This window comes from Cherax quadricarinatus, chromosome 31 (assembly GCF_038502225.1).
Source record: "Cherax quadricarinatus isolate ZL_2023a chromosome 31, ASM3850222v1, whole genome shotgun sequence".
NCBI lineage: Eukaryota > Metazoa > Arthropoda > Malacostraca > Decapoda > Parastacidae > Cherax > Cherax quadricarinatus.
This window is the reverse complement of record NC_091322.1, coordinates 15,736,931-15,753,157: the sequence shown is the minus strand read 5'-3', so window position 1 is coordinate 15,753,157 and position 16,227 is coordinate 15,736,931. Positions and strand designations below refer to the sequence as shown.

Genomic DNA, 16,227 nt, shown 5'->3' with positions numbered 1-16,227 from the left:
AAGAAAATCCCCAAAAAGAAAATACTTTCATCATCATTCAACACTTTCACCACACTCACACATTATCACTGCTTTTGCAGAGGTGCCCAGAATACAACAGTTTAGAAGCATATACGTATAAAGATACACAACATATCCCTCCAAACTGCCAATATCCCAAACCACTCCTTTAAAGTGCAGGCATTGTACTTCCCATTTCCAGGACTCAAGTCCGACTATATGAAAATAACCGGTTTCCCTGAATCCCTTCACTAAATATTACCCTGCTCACACTCCAACAGATCGTCAGGTCCCAAGTATCATTCGTCTCCATTCACTCCTATCGAACACGCTCATGCACACTTGCTGGAAGTCCAAGCCCCTCGCCTACAAAACCTCCTTTACCCCCTCTTTCCAACCCTTTCGAGGACGACCCCTACCCCTCTTTCCTTCCCCTATAGATTTATATGCTTTCCATATCATTCTACTTTGATCCATTCTCTCTAAATGACCAAACCACCTCAACAACCCCTCTTCTGCCCTCTGACTAATGCTTTTATTAACTCCACACCTTCTCCTAATTTCCACACTCCGAATTTTCTGCATAATATTTACACCACACATTGCCCTTAGACAGGACATCTCCACTGCCTCCAACCGTCTCCTCGCTGCTGCATTTACCACCCAAGCTTCACATCCATATAAGAGTGTTGGTACTACTATACTTTCATACATTCCCTTCTTTGCCTCCATAGATAACGTTTTTTGACTCCACATATAGTACCTCAACGCACCACTCACCTTTTTTCCCTCATCAATTCTATGATTAACCTCATCTTTCATAAATCCATCCGCCGACACGTCAACTCCCAAGTATCTGAAAACATTCACTTCTTCCATACTCCTTCTCCCCAATTTGATATCCAATTTTTCTTTATCTAAATCATTTGATACCCTCATCACCTTACTCTTTTCTATGTTCACTTTCAACTTTCTACCTTTACACACATTTTCAAACTCATCCACTAACCTTTGCAATTTTTCTTTAGAATCTCCCATAAGCACAGTATCATCAGCAAAAAGTAACTGTGTCAATTCCCATTTTGAATTTGATTCCCCATAATTTAATCCTACCCCTCTCCCGAACACCCTAGCATTTACTTCTTTTACAACCCCATCTATAAATATATTAAACAACCATGGTGACATTACACATCCCTGTCTAAGACCTACTTTTACCGGGAAGTATTCTCCCTCTCTTCAACACACCCTAACCTGAGCCTCACTATCCTCATAAAAGCTCTTTACAGCATTTAGTAACTTATCACCTATTCCATAAACCTCCAACATCTGCCACATTGCTCCTCTATCCACTCTATCATATGCCTTTTCTAAATCCATAAATGCAATAAAAACTTCCCTACCTTTATCTAAATACTGTTCACATATATGCTTCAATGTAAACACTTGATCTACACATCCCCTACCCACTCTGAAGCCTCCTTGCTCATCCGCAATTCTACATTCTGTCTTACCTCTAATTCTTTCAATTATAACCCTACCGTATACTTTTCCTGGTATACTCAGTAAACTTATTCCTCTATAATTTTTATAATCTCTTTTGTCCCCTTTCCCTTTATATAAAGGGACTATACATGCTCTCCGCCAATCCCTAGGTACCTTCCCCTCTTTCATACATTTATTAAACAAAAGTACCAACCACTCCAACACTATATCCCCCCCTGCTTTTAACATTTCTGTCATGATCCCATCAGTTCCAGCTGCTTTACCCCCTTTCATTCTACGTAATGCCTCACGTACCTCCACCACACTTACATTCTGCTCTTCTTCACTCCTAAAAGATGGTATACCTCCCTGGCCAGTGCATGAAATTACTGCCTCTCTTTCTTCCTCAACATTTAAAAGTTCCTCAAAATATTCTCGCCATCTACCTAATACCTCCCTCTCCCCATCTACTAACTCCCCTACTCTGTTTTTAACGGACAAATCCAAACTTTCCCTAGGCTTTCTTAACTTGTTTAACTCCAAAATTTTTTCTTATTTTCATTAAAATTTCTTGACAGTGCCTCTCCCACTCTTTCATCTGCTCTCCTTTTGCACTCTCTCACCACTCTCTTCACCTTTCTTTTACTCTCCATATACTCTGCTCTTCTTATAACACTTCTGCTTTGTAAAAACCTCTCGTAAGCTACCTTTTTCTCTTTTATCACACCCTTTACTTCATCATTCCACCAATCACTCCTCTTTCCTCCTGTCCCCACCCTCCTATAACCACAAACTTCTGCCCCACATTCTAATACTGCATTTTTAAAACTATTCCAACCCTCTTCAAACCCCCCACTACTCATCTTTGCACTAGCCCACCTTTCTGCCAATAGTCGCTTATATCTCGCCCGAACTTCCTCCTCCCTTAGTTTATACACTTTCACCTCCCTCTTACTTGTTGTTACCACCTTCCTCTTTTCCCATCTACCTCTTACTCTAACTGTAGCTACAACTAAATAATGATCTGATATATCAGTTGCCCCTCTATAAACATGTACATCCTGGAGCCTACCCATCAACCTTTTATCCACCAATACATAATCTAACAAACTACTTTCATTATGTGCTACATCATACCTTGTATATTTATTTATCCTCTTTTTCATAAAATATGTATTACTTATTACCAAATTTCTTTCTACACATAGCTCAATTAAGGCTCCCCATTTACATTTACCCCTGGCACCCCAAATTTACCTACTACTCCCTCCATCACATTTTTACCCACTTTAGCACTGAAATCCCCAACCACCATTACTCTCACACTTGATTCAAAACTCCCCACGCATTCACTCAATATTTCCCAGAATCTCTCTCTCTCCTCTACACTTCTCTCTTCTCCAGGTGCATACACGCTTACTATAACCCACTTTTCACATCCAATCTTTATTTTACTCCACATAATCCTTGAATTTATGCATTTGTAGTCCCTCTTTTCCTGCCATAGCTTATCCTTCAACATTATTGCTACTCCTTCTTTAGCTCTAACTCTATTTGAAACCCCTGACCTAATCCCATTTATTCCTCTCCACTGAAACTCTCCCACCCCCTTCAGCTTTGTTTCACTTAAAGCCAGGACATCCAGTTTCTTCTCATTCATAACATCCACAATCATCTCTTTCTTATCATTTCCACAACATCCACGCACATTCAGACTTCCCACTTTGACAATTTTCTTCTTCTTATTCTTTTTAGTAATCTTTACAGGAAAAGGGGTTACTAGCCCATTGTTCCCGGCATTTTAGTTGACTTTTACAACACGCATGGCTTACGGAGGAAAGATTCTTATTCCACTTCCCCATGGATATAAAAGGAAAAGTAATAAGACCAAGAACTATTAAGATAAAATCAAAGAAAACTCAGATGAGTGTGTATAAATAAATGTGTACATGTATGTGTAGTGTGACCTAAGTGTAAGTAGAAGTAGCAAGACGTACCTGTAATCTTGCATATTTATGAGACAGACAAAAGACACCAGCAATCCTACCATCATGTAAAACAATTACAGGCTTTCATTTTACACTCACTTGGCAGGACGGTAGTACCTCCCTGGGTGGTTGCTGTGGGAGACGGCCGACTTGTTGAAAAAAAAAAAAAAAAAAAAAAAAAAAAAAAAAAAAAAAAAATATATATATATATATATATTATATATTATATATATTATATATTATATATTATATATTATATATATTATATATTATATATTATATATATATTATAGAACAATCGTAATAAACAATTTTTTATATTGTTTGTGTAAACAAGTTTTGTAAACAATATGATGATACTAGTGTTTTTGCAATAATTGTGCTACATTCAACGAATGCATATATGAACAATGCACCATACTCTGGTCTCGCAGGCCACATAAGTTATGTGAAAAAATAGTGAAAAAAAAACAAGAAACTTTCAAAGACAGGTAAACCATAGTTTACCGGGTGAGCGGTAGTCACCGCTGTTGCCATACACGGCTTATTTTCTGCCAACTTCACACCTCCATATCTCGGTAAGTACTGATGGCAAAAAAATTTTTGTTGGACTAAAACAATCAGAAAAATAATCTTAACGTTTTCATAAGAGAAAATAATTTTTTTTTTTCGAATATTTTTCAACACCAGGAGACACTTCAGGATTAAGGGTTTCGACAGTCAAGGGGTTAAACTGTCCCAACATAGATCTATGTACGTTCATGTGCGTAGCAATCCAAACGTAGATCTACATTTTATTTTACATGCTTTCAACCTTGGCACAATAGGCCTGAGTTGCCTAGACATGAGAAAATGGGTCTGTGCACTCAGTGTTAGCAGTGTGACAAACTTCGGGGATGCTGGGAAAAATGCACTCTTCACTTTAAACAAAAAAAAAAAAAAAAAAAAAAAATCCCAAAATATTTAGAGCTAAGTAGGTTGGTAGACAGCAACCACCCAGGGAGGTACTACCGTCCTGCCAAGTGAGTGTAAAACGAAAGCCTGTAATTGTTTTACATGATGGTAGGATTGCTGGTGTCTTTTGTCTGTCTCATAAATATGCAAGATTACAGGTATGTCTTGCTACTTCTACTTACACTTAGGTCACACTACACATACAATTTTTTTTTTTTTTCAACAAGTCGGCCGTCTCCCACCGACGCAGGGTGACCCAAAAAAGAAAGAAAATCCCCAAAAAGAAAATACATTCATCATCATTCAACACTTTCACCACACTCACACATTATCACTGCTTTTGCAGAGGTGCTCAGAATACAACAGTTTAGAAGCATATACATATAAAGATACACAACATATCCCTCCAAACCGCCAATATCCCAAACCCCTCCTTTAAAGTGCAGGCATTGTACTTCCCATTTCCAGGACTCAAGTCCGACTATATGAAAATAACCGGTTTCCCTGAATCCCTTCACTAAATATTACCCTGCTCATACTCCAACAGATCGTCAGGTCCCAAGTATCATTCGTCTCCATTCACTCCTATCTAACACGCTCATGCACGCTTGTTGGAAATCCAAGCCCCTCGCCCACAAAACCTCCTTTACCCCCTCTTTCCAACCCTTTCGAGGACGATCCCTACCCCTCCTTCCTTCCCCTATAGATTTATATGCTTTCCATGTCATTCTACTTTGATCCATTCTCTCTAAATGACCAAACCACCTCAACAACCCCTCTTCTGCCCTCTGACTAATGCTTTTATTAACTCCACACCTTCTCCTAATTTCCACACTCCAAATTTTCTGCATAATATTTACACCACACATTGCCCTTAGACAGGACATCTCCACTGCCTCCAACCGTCTCCTCGCTGCTGCATTTACCATCCAAGCTTCACATCCATATAAGAGTGTTGGTACTACTATACTTTCATACATTCCCTTCTTTGCCTCCATAGATAACGTTTTTTGACTCCACGTTTATTTATACACACTCATCTGAGTTTTCTTTGATTTTATCTTAATAGTTCTTGGTCTTATTACTTTTCTTTTTATATCCATGGGGAAGTGGAATAAGAATCTTTCCTCCATAAGCCATGTGCGTTGTAAAAGTCAACTAAAATGCCAGGAACAATGGGCTAGTAACCCCTTTTCCTGTAAAGATTACTAAAAAGAATAAGAAGAAGAAAATTGTCCAAGTGGGAAGTGTGAATGTGCATGGATGTTGTGCAAATGATAAGAAAGAGATGATTGTGGATGTTATGAATGAGAAGAAGCTGGATGTCCTGGCTTTAAGTGAAACAAAGCTGAAGGGAGTAGGAGAGTTTCAGTGGAGAGGAATAAATGGGATTAGGTCAGGGGTTTCAAATAGAGTTAGAGCTAAAGAAGGAGTAGCAATAAAGATGAAGGATAAGATATGGCAGGAAAAGAGAGACTATAAATGTATTAATTCAAGGATTATGTGAAGTGAAATAAAGGTTGGATGTGAAAGTGGGTTATAGTAAGCGTATATGCACCTGGAGAAGAGAGAAGTGAAGAGGAGAGAGAGAGATTTTGGGAAATGTTGAGTGAATGCGTGGGAATTTTTGAACCAAGTGTGAGAGTACTTGAGGTTGGGGATTTCAATGCTAAAGTGGGTAAAAATGTTATGGAGGGAGTAGTAGGTAAATTTGGGATGCCACGGGTAAATGTAAATGGGGAGCCTTTAATTGCGCTATGTGTAGAAAGAGATTTGGCAATAAGTAATACATATTTTATGAAAAAGAGGATAAATAAATATACAAGGTATGATGTAGCACGTAATGAAAGTAGTCTGTTAGATTATGTATTGGTGAATAAAAGGTTAATGGGTAGGCTCCAGGATGTACATGTTTATAGAGGGGCAACTGATATATCGGATCATTATTTAGTTGTAGCTACAGTTAGAGTAAGAGGTAGATGGGACAAGAGGAAGGTGGCAACAACAAGTAGGAGGGAAGTGAAATTGTATAAACTAAGGGAGGAGGAAGTTCGGGTGAGATATAAGCGACTATTGGCAGAAAGGTGGCCTAGTGCAAAGATGAGTAGTGGGGGGGTTGAAGAGGGTTGGATGAGTTTTAAAAATACAGTATTATAATGTGGGGCAGAAGTTTGTGGTTATAGGAGGGTGGGGGCAGGAGGAAAGAGGAGTGATTGGTGGAATGATGAAGTAAAGGGTGTGATAAGAGAGAAAAAGTTAGCTTATGAGAGGTTTTTACAAAACAAAAGTGTTATAAGAAAAGCAGAGTATATGGAGAGTAAAAGAAAGGAGAATAGAGTGGTGAGAGAGTGCAAAAGGAGAGCAGATGATAGAGTGGGAGAGGCACTGTCAAGAAATTTTAATGAAAATAAAAAAAAATTTTAGAGTTAAACAAGTTAAGAAAGCCTAGGGAACGTATGGATTTGTCAGTTAAAAACAGAGTAGGGGAGTTAGTAGATGGGGAGGTATTAGGTAGATGGGGAGGGGGAGGTATTAGGTAGATGGGGAGGGGGAGGTATTAGGTTGATGGCGAGAATATTTTGAGAAATTTTTAAATGTTGAGGAAGAAAGGGAGGTGGTAATTTCATGCACTGGTCAGGGAGGTATACCATCTTTTAGGAGTGAAGAAGAGCAGAATGTAAGTGTGGGGGAGGTACGTGAGGCATTACGTAGAATGAAAGGGGGTAAAGCAGCTGGAACTGATGGGATCATGACAGAAATGTTAAAAGCAGGGGGGGATATAGTGTTGGAGTGGTTGGTACTTTTGTTTAATAAATGTATGAAAGAGGGGAAGGTACCTAGAGATTGGCAGAGAGCATGTATAGTCCCTTCATATAAAGGGAAGGGGGACAAGAGAGATTGTAAAAATTATAGAGGAATAAGTTTACTGAGTATACCAGGAAAAGTGTACGGTAGGGTTATTATTAAAAGAATTAGAGGTAAGACAGAATGTAGGATTGAGGATGAGCAAGGAGGTTTCAGAGTGGGTAGGGGATGTGTAGATCAAGTGTTTACATTGAAGCATATATGTGAACAGTATTTAGATAAAGGTAGGGAAGTTTTTATTGCACTTATGGATTTAGAAAAGGCATATGATAGAGTGGATAGGGGAGCAATGTGGCAGATGTTGGAAGTATATGGAATAGGTGGTAAGTTGCTAAATGCTGTAAAGAGTTTTTATGAGGATAGTGAGGCTCAGGTTAGGGTGTGTAGAAGAGAGGGAGACTACTTCCCGGTAAAAGTAGGTCTTAGACAGGGATGTGTAATGTCACCATGGTTGTTTAATATATTTATAGATGGGGTTGTAAAAGAAGTAAATGCTAGGGTGTTCGGGAGAGGGGTGGGATTAAATTATGGGGAATCAAATACAAAATGGGAATTAACACAGTTACTTTCTGCTGATGATACTGTGCTTATGGGAGACTCTAAAGAAAAATTGCAAAAGGTTAGTGGACGAGTTTGGGAGTGTGTGTAAAGGTAGAAAGTTGAAAGTGAACATAGAAAAGAGTAAGGTGATGAAGTTATCAAATGATTTAGATAAAGAAAAATTGGATATCAAATTGGGGAGGAGTATGGAAAAAGTAAATGTTTTCAGATACTTGGGAGTTGATGTGTCGGCGGATGGATTTATGAAGGATGAGGTTAATCACAGAATTGATGAGGGAAAAAAGGTGAGTGGTGCGTTGAGGTATATGTGGAGTCAAAAAACGTTATTTATGGAAGCAAAGAAGGGAATGTATGAAAGTATAGCAGTACCAACACTCTTATATAGGTGTAAAGCTTGGGTTGTGAATGCAGCAGCAAGGAGGCGGTTGGAGGCAGCTGAGATGTCCTGTCTAAGGGCAATGTGTGGTGTAAATATTATGCAGAAAATTTGGAGTGTGGAAATTAGGAGAAGGTGTGGAGTTAATAAAAGTATTAGTCAGAGGGCTGAAGAGGGGTTGTTGAGGTGGTTTGGTCATTTAGAAAGAATGGATCAAAGTAGAATGACATGGAGAGCATTTAAATCTGTAGGAGAAGGAAGGCGGAGTAGGGGTCGTCCTTGAAAAGGTTGGAAGGAAGGGGTAAGGGAGGTTTTGTGGGCAAGGGGTTTGGACTTCCAGCAGGCGTGCGTGAGCGTGTTCGATAGGAGTGAATGGAGACGAATGGTATTTGGGACCTGACAATCTGTTGGAGTGTGAGCAGGGTAATATTTAGTGAAGGGATTCAGGGAAACCGGTTATTTTTATATAGCCGGACTTGAGTCCTGGAAATGGGAAGTATAATGCCTGCACTCTAAAGGAGGGGTTCGGGATATTAGCAGTTTGGAGGGATATGTTGTGTATCTTTATACATATATGCTTCTAAACTGTTATGTTCTGAGCACCTCTGCAAAAACAGTGATTATGTGTGAGTGAGGTGAAAGTGTTGAATGATGATGAAAGTATTTTCTTTTTGGGGATTTTCTTTCTTTTTGGGTCACCCTGCCTCGGTGGGAGACGGCCGACTTGTTGGAAAAAAAAAAAAAAAAATTTAGAGCACTACCCAAGTGAACGTAGATCTACATTTGGACAGTTTAAGGGTTAACCCCTATCATTACTAACGGCATTTGAAAAATCTCATCCTGTTTCACTACATCATTACTGGAACATACTTACATGTCAAGTTTTTTCTTCGGCCTTATATGATAGGTGAGGAGCGTAGTTGCTTGATGAATTGGTCCTATTATAAAATGAGAGTTTGAATCACTGTTACAGCTATTTTCTTTCTTCTGCATGAAAAGATTTTTACTAGAGATGCTTGTGACCTCAGCATTTGAGCCATTCACTTTTACTTCACTGTCTTCTACAATATTTGTATCTCTGATTGGAATGCTAGCATCTTTTAGTAGTGGAAAAACTGTCTCACTGAGATGATTAAGTTTGTACTGGATCCTATGAACAGCTTCAGATCCCATGCAAGAGCTATCACTATTAATGACAATATGGCTGGTTGATAGTTTAAATCGAGCCATCCATTCTTGATATCGAGGATCAGCCAAAACTTTGGGAGGAGTGAAGTGCACTACTACTTCTGCCAAATCTTCCTCACATGTAGCTGAAGATTGGTGTGGGGTGAAGGCACTGGATTCAAGCAGCGAGTCAAGGTAGTCTTCAGTGGGGGCCTCAACCACTGTTCAAAGGTGAGGGGAATTTAATTTTAGTACATACAGGGGTATTATTAAAGCTAGTGCTAACAATACTGTACAAAAACCAAGTAAAATGCACAGCACAACAAAAAGGAAACAAGAGTACCACACTGGAGAAGAAGAAAAAAAAAAAGAAGTGGTTCAAGTACTATTCATTAACTTCAAAACTTTCCTATTAATTACCTGCCTCTTTTCAATGATTTTTTATTGCTTTCTACCTTTTCTTAAAAGCTATATGAATTACAGCTTACCAATAAAAACAGGGCCTGGATCATCTGGGGCTGTAACATCCACTGCTCGGACAACATTACCATTAGGTAACGTTACATCTTGTCCTCTTTTCAACTCTCCTAGTAGAGGCCCTGCAGGTACACCAGCCTTTAAGCAGTTCTCCAGTTTGAGTGTGCCTGCCTTTAAGAAGTTAAAAAAAAATATTCTGGTCATAGTTTTTTAAACCAAAGCTTGGTGGTAATACTAAATTAGCAGATGGGTGTGAATTAATTGTAGATCATATGAAACGCAGTGAAAGATTTTCAAAGAGAGTATAGTACAATGTTTTAGTAGTGCTAGGGCACTGAGTGAGTTAAGCAAAAATGTGCTATGTCAGTTAGTTAATTTCATGTCTTCATTCACAGTGTAGTTAAGAGGTATTACGGTTGCAAATACGAGCAAAGGAAATACTGGAAAAAAAAATAGTAATGGAATAAAAAGTTAATGTTGCCTACACATAAAGGTATTCTACTGGAATTTTATATGTAAGAGAGGTAACAATAGCAAAAAATAGAAGTGTAACTTTTTAAGAGAAATTCATAAGGATACGAGCTGAGCTAAACTTATATAATATGGGAAATGATCTTTGTAATTTCTAAGACAAATTTATAACAGGATTAAGGAACACACTGAAATATTAGAAGACAAATGAAGGTTGCAAGCAAACAGTTTTAGCTTTAATTACAAGTATATAGACAACCTACCTTAGGTGGGGGCCTGCATATGTAAGCCACAGCCAATTTCCTACATTTAAAGCTTTCTTCTTGTCTTTGACGCTTCACTACTTGATCTGTCAGGTGATTATTACTTTGATGTGGTCTTTTTCTCGTGGCAGGTTTCTCATAGGCATAAAGGTCTTCAACTGGTGAATGAAAACATTCATGAATGGATCTTGATTTTAAGCAAAGATTGCACGACAGATAAAGCTGGCAAGAAAAAAAAAAAGGTATGTATTTACAAAAAATGCAATTTTTACAGAACTACAGTACCTGACAATCATCACTCATTACATCATTACTTGTCTTACTTTTGGCAGTTCGAACACCAACGCCACATTCACAAAAGTTGTACTGTATCATGGTATGCTACATTTTATCAAAAAACAAATTTCTTCATTTTCTATCATTTATTAGCAATTATTTTTTGAACACACCAGCCATCTCCCACCAAGGTTAGGTGACCCAAAAGAAGAAGAAATACATTCACCATCATTCACCCTATCACTGTTTCACCAGAGGCATGCCAATACCACAGTTCAGATGTCCCTCCAAACTGCAAATATCCCTACCCCTCTTTCAGAGTACAGGATCTGTACTTTCCACCTCCAGGACTCAAGTCCAGCTAACTAGTTTTCCTGAATCCTTTTGCAAAATGCTACCTTGTTCACACTCCAATAGTTCATAAAGTCCCAAAAACTATTTGCCTCCACTCACCCCTAACACACTCACATACACCTACTGGATGTCTAATCCCCTCACACACCAAACCTCTTTACCCTCTCCCTTCAATCTTTCTTAGAGTGATGCCTACCCCCACCTTCCCTCCACTAAAGATTTATATACCCTCCAAGTCATCCTATTTTGCTCCATCCTCTCTAAATGCCCAAACCACCTCAACAAACCCTCCTCAGCCCTCAGGATAATACTGTTAGAAACACCGTAACGCCTCCTAATCTTCAAGCTACAAATTCTCAGCTTAATATTTACACCAAACATTGCCCTCAGACATGACATCTCCACTGCCTCCAGCCACCCCCTCAAAAATGTGCATAGCTCATATGGGTCATACAGGTTATTTTACTGACTCTTTCTGTTATTTAATAATCTCTCACTTTTAAAAGCAAACAAGTTCTGTGCTTCATTTATGTGATACCTTCACAATGAAAAAAAATCAGCTGACATTTACAATTTTTCTACAAAGTTAAATTAATTCTCTTGTCTTGATTATTTCTCTAATTTCATAAACTCAGCCTGCTCTCAAGCTAAACAGAAATTTCTTCTCCCCAAACTTATCTCCACTGAAGATGCCTACACTTTGTCTTCCATAAGTTTCTAATTCGCATACTCTTAATAGTAGCCAATGTCCTTTGGATATCAATATTATATTTCATCAAACTAATAGACCTTGAAGCACTCTAGCTTATTCTTCTACTCCTGTCCATTGATGCTCTTCTAATGCTAATTCTCTTTTCTACTTTTATTGCCCTATCCAATACACTCATGAAATCAGTCACTCCCTTTCTGACAGATTGTGGAGAAGTGCATACTTTACTAGAACTAACAACACTCTTGACCTGATCTGGACTGTCTTCTCACTTCCCACTGCTCCTTGATCTGAGCTGTCTTTCTCCCTTTTATATACCCACTGAAGACTTGGGTCTGTTATGAACTGTTTGAAAGCTTTCTTCAATAATATCTTGACTGCACTCACTGACATTTCGTAAACAAAAAATGTACGTAATTTCATATTTTTTAATACTGCAAAAGAAAAATTAATACTGTTCTCAAACACTCAGCATTTATCCACTCTTTTGTACTGAAATACAGAATAATACAGTGGTGTTTCTGAAAACAAAGCATCACATGAAATCATGTTTAACAAACTGAAGAACACAGAGTAAAACACAGCTATGTTCCTGACACTTCCAGATAAGTAGATAAATGGTTCAGAGAACCGACAAGCTGATGAATTAAGACACACGTGCAACAGTTGGGTATCTTTACTGAGGAAACGTTTTGCCACACAGTGGCTTCATCAGTCTTAAACAAAGAAGCATGGTGAAGATCAGGAGTAGTTCGAGGTAATCAGTCCCTCAGCCTGGAGTCAATATAATCAGTCCATTACTCTTGAAAAGAATACAGCATATGCAATTGTCTCTTGTCAGATGAAGAAAGTTCTTGACTGCATCTTCTTTCAATGAAATCCTATCTTGTCAGCATTAAACACTTGCCTGCCTCAAAAGATAATTTCTTTCAGTTTTGCAGGGAAATCCCCAGGAGCAGCACGGTCAGCAGATGCACTTTCCCCACGAAATTTAATACTATGCAGCTGACTACAAACTTTAAACTGAAGGCATTAGCCAAAACTTAATAAACACTTTTGTCCAGGCTTTCCTGCCTAATCATAAGTGTTTTATAGTATGTGCTTTCTTCCTCATTATAAAGGCATTAACTGAGGCCTCTTTGTTGGTGTTCTGCTCAGTCCACAAAATCAGTAACATTTTTGTCTTGTTTAATGGAGATGACCTATGTGACATTCTTATTAAGAGGATACAACCTGATTTACTGAATGCACAAGCTCATCTTTATACTATTATCTGTAACTGAAAAAACTGTTATTCCACTGAGACCAAAGACTCATTCCATTTCCACCACCTGTGCATCTCCTTTACCTGGAGTCTAACCTGGAGGGTATTCTGGGGATCAACGTCCCCGCGGCCCGGTCCATGAACAGGCCTCCCGGTGGATCAGGGCCTGATCAACCAGGCTGTCACTACTCGCCACACGTAGTCCAACGTACGAACCACAGCCCAGTTGATCCAGCACCGACTTTAAGTATCTGTCCAGCTCCCTCTGGAAGGGAGCCAGGGGCCTACTGGTAATTCCCCTTATGAATGGTGGGAGGCTGTTGAACAGTTTTGGGCCCCAGATACTTATGGTGCTTTCTCTTAGTGTACCAATGGCACCCCTACTTTTCATTGGGGGTATTTTGCACCGCCTGCCCACTCTTTTACTTTCATAGGGAGTGATTTCCATTTGCAGATTAGGGACCATTCCTTCTAGGATTTTCCAAGTGTAGATTATGATACATCTCTCTCACCTGCATTCCAACGAGTACAAGTCAAGTGCTTCCAAGCATTTCCAGAAGTTAAGGTGCTTGACAGAACTTATACGTGAAGTAAAGGTTCTCTGTACACTCTCTAGATCTGCAATTTCACCTCCTTTGAACGAAGATGTTAATGTACAGCAATATTCCAGCCTAGAGAGAACAAGTGATTTAAAAAGGATCATCATTGGCTTGGCATCTCTTATTCTGAATGTTCTCATTATTCATCCTATCATTTTCTTTGCAGTTGTGATCTTGGCACTGTTGTGATCCTTGGAAGTGAAATCCTCAGACATTACTACTCCCAGGTCCCTCACATTATTTTTCTGCTCTACTGTATGATCAGACTCAAGAAATCGTAATGACACGATTCCAAACAAACCATACCCCCGGCCGGGATTGAACCCGCAAAAAAACTTGCATTTGTGGTCACAGTGGTGCCTGTGCTAACCTACCTATGGTGTAGAAATAAACCTAGTTGGATGAATCTTATTGTGGCTAGCTGGTCTAGTGGCTAACGCGACGGGCTGGAGTTTTGAGACTCTATGACCGCGGGTTCAATCCCGGCCGGGGGTATGGTCTGTATGATCAGAGTTTGTAGTATACTCACTTCTAGTTATTATCTCCTCCAGTTTTCCATAACAGAGTAGTTGGAATTTGTCTTCATTGAACATCATACTGTTTTCCATTGGCCATTGGAAAACTTGGTTTATATCTTGTTGGAGGTTAACCGCGTCCTCAATAGATGACAGTCTCATGCAGATCCTAGTATCGTCTGCAAAGGATGACGTGGTGCTGTGGATTACATCTCTGTCTATGTCTGATATGAGGATGAGGAACAGGATGGGGGTGAGTACTGTGCCTTGTGGAACAGAGCTTTTCACTATGGCAGCTTCTGATTTAACTCTGTTGACCACTACTCTTTGTGTTCAATTGGTTAGAAAGTTGAAGATCCATCTCCCCACTTTTCAGGTTATTCCTTTAGCATGTATTTTGTGCGCTATTACGCCATGATCACACTTGTCAGAGGCTTTTGCAAAGTCTGTGTATATTACATCTGCATTCTGTTTTTCTCCAAGTGCATCCAAGACCATATCACAGTGATCCAGTAGTTGCGAGAGGCAGGAGCGACCTGTTCTGAACCCATATGGCCCTGGATTGTGCAGTTTTTGGGAATCCAAGTGGTTTGCAATCATGCTTCTTAGCATTCTTTCAAAGATTTTTATGCTGTGGGACATTAGAGATATTGGTCTATAGTCTTTTCTAATGCTTTGCTGCCACCTTTATGGAATGGGGCTATATCTGTTGCTTTTACTGTATGGAATTTCACCTATGTCTAAGCTCCTTCTCCACAGTATACTTAGGGCATGATAAAGGGGGTTCTTGCAGTTCTTAATGAACACAGAGTTCTACAAGTCTGGGTCTGGGGCTGAGTGCATGGGCATGTTGTCAATGGCCTTCTCAAAGTCTGTCGGAGTTAGGGTAATGTCAGAAATATGGCATACACTGACAGTTTTTTAAGGCTCATTCTTGAAAAAATAATTTAGATAGTCGATCTTTCGAATGATTTCGGTATCTCACTCATTTCTTTGTTGTCGTCTGTGTAAGTCCCATCTTGTCTGAGCAAGGGCCTGATACTAGATGTGGTATTTGCCTTGTTTTTGGCATATGAAAAGAAATATTTCGAATTTCTTTCAATTTCGCTAATTGCTTTTATCCCCTCCTGTCTCTCCTGGGTCCAGAAAGAGTCCTTTCACTTAAGTTCGATACTTTCCACTTCCCTGGTCACCACTTCCTTCCATGTATCAGATAATCTAGCATTCTTGAGGAGCTCAGTGATTCTTCTTCGTTTTCTGTAGAGAGCATCTTTCTCTCTCCAGTTGACTCCTTCTCTTCTTCTTTCTTTGGGGAATATGTCTTAAACATACCTCAGCTGACAGGAAGCTGATTCTTTCAAGGCACTGGTTTGGATCCATGTTATTTAACCCTTTGACTGTCGCAAGCCCCTTTCTCAAACCGTCATTCTATGTCACAAAATTTTTGGAAAAAAAAAATTATTTTTTCTTAGGAAATGATAGAGAATCTTTTCCCGATGGTAATGACACCAAAAGTACAAAATTTGATCGAAAACTCATGGAATTACACTCCTGCAAAGTTAGTGGTCTCGGTGACATATACGCATCGGCTATTTCACCGACTTTGAGCCCTGTTTTTGGCCAATTACATTCTTCCAGTTGACCAAACTCATAGCTATTTCTTTCGAACTCCATTTTTTCTATCAATTGAGTACAAGAAACCGCCCATTTACCAAACTGAACTACCCAATAAAGTGGTCAGAAATTGGCAATTTGGCCAATTTCACGCAAATTAAAAAGGATGCCAGTTTCAAAATAGGGTCCAGAATAAACAATATAGACATTCTTGGTGCTAAAACAACATATCCTCTGTTCATTAGTCATGTCTCTAGGCCCCTCTTATATTACTATTGCTTTCTATTTT

At 39.2% G+C, this 16,227-nt stretch overlaps 1 protein-coding gene across 5 annotated transcripts in view; it reads right to left on the bottom strand.

The window, feature by feature from the left end:
* Positions 1 to 16,227, bottom strand: part of RNaseZ (ribonuclease Z) — a 90,261-nt gene that overhangs the window by 39,753 nt on the left and 34,281 nt on the right. For all 5 annotated transcript variants that reach the window (XM_053790202.2, XM_053790212.2, XM_053790236.2 and 2 more), the window contains 3 exons: positions 10,608 to 10,765; positions 9,885 to 10,044; positions 9,104 to 9,617 (listed from right to left, as the gene is read on the bottom strand). In XM_053790202.2, coding sequence (XP_053646177.2) covers positions 9,104 to 9,617; positions 9,885 to 10,044; positions 10,608 to 10,765 — 832 coding nt within the window. The remainder of the gene's footprint in view (positions 1 to 9,103; positions 9,618 to 9,884; positions 10,045 to 10,607; positions 10,766 to 16,227) is intronic.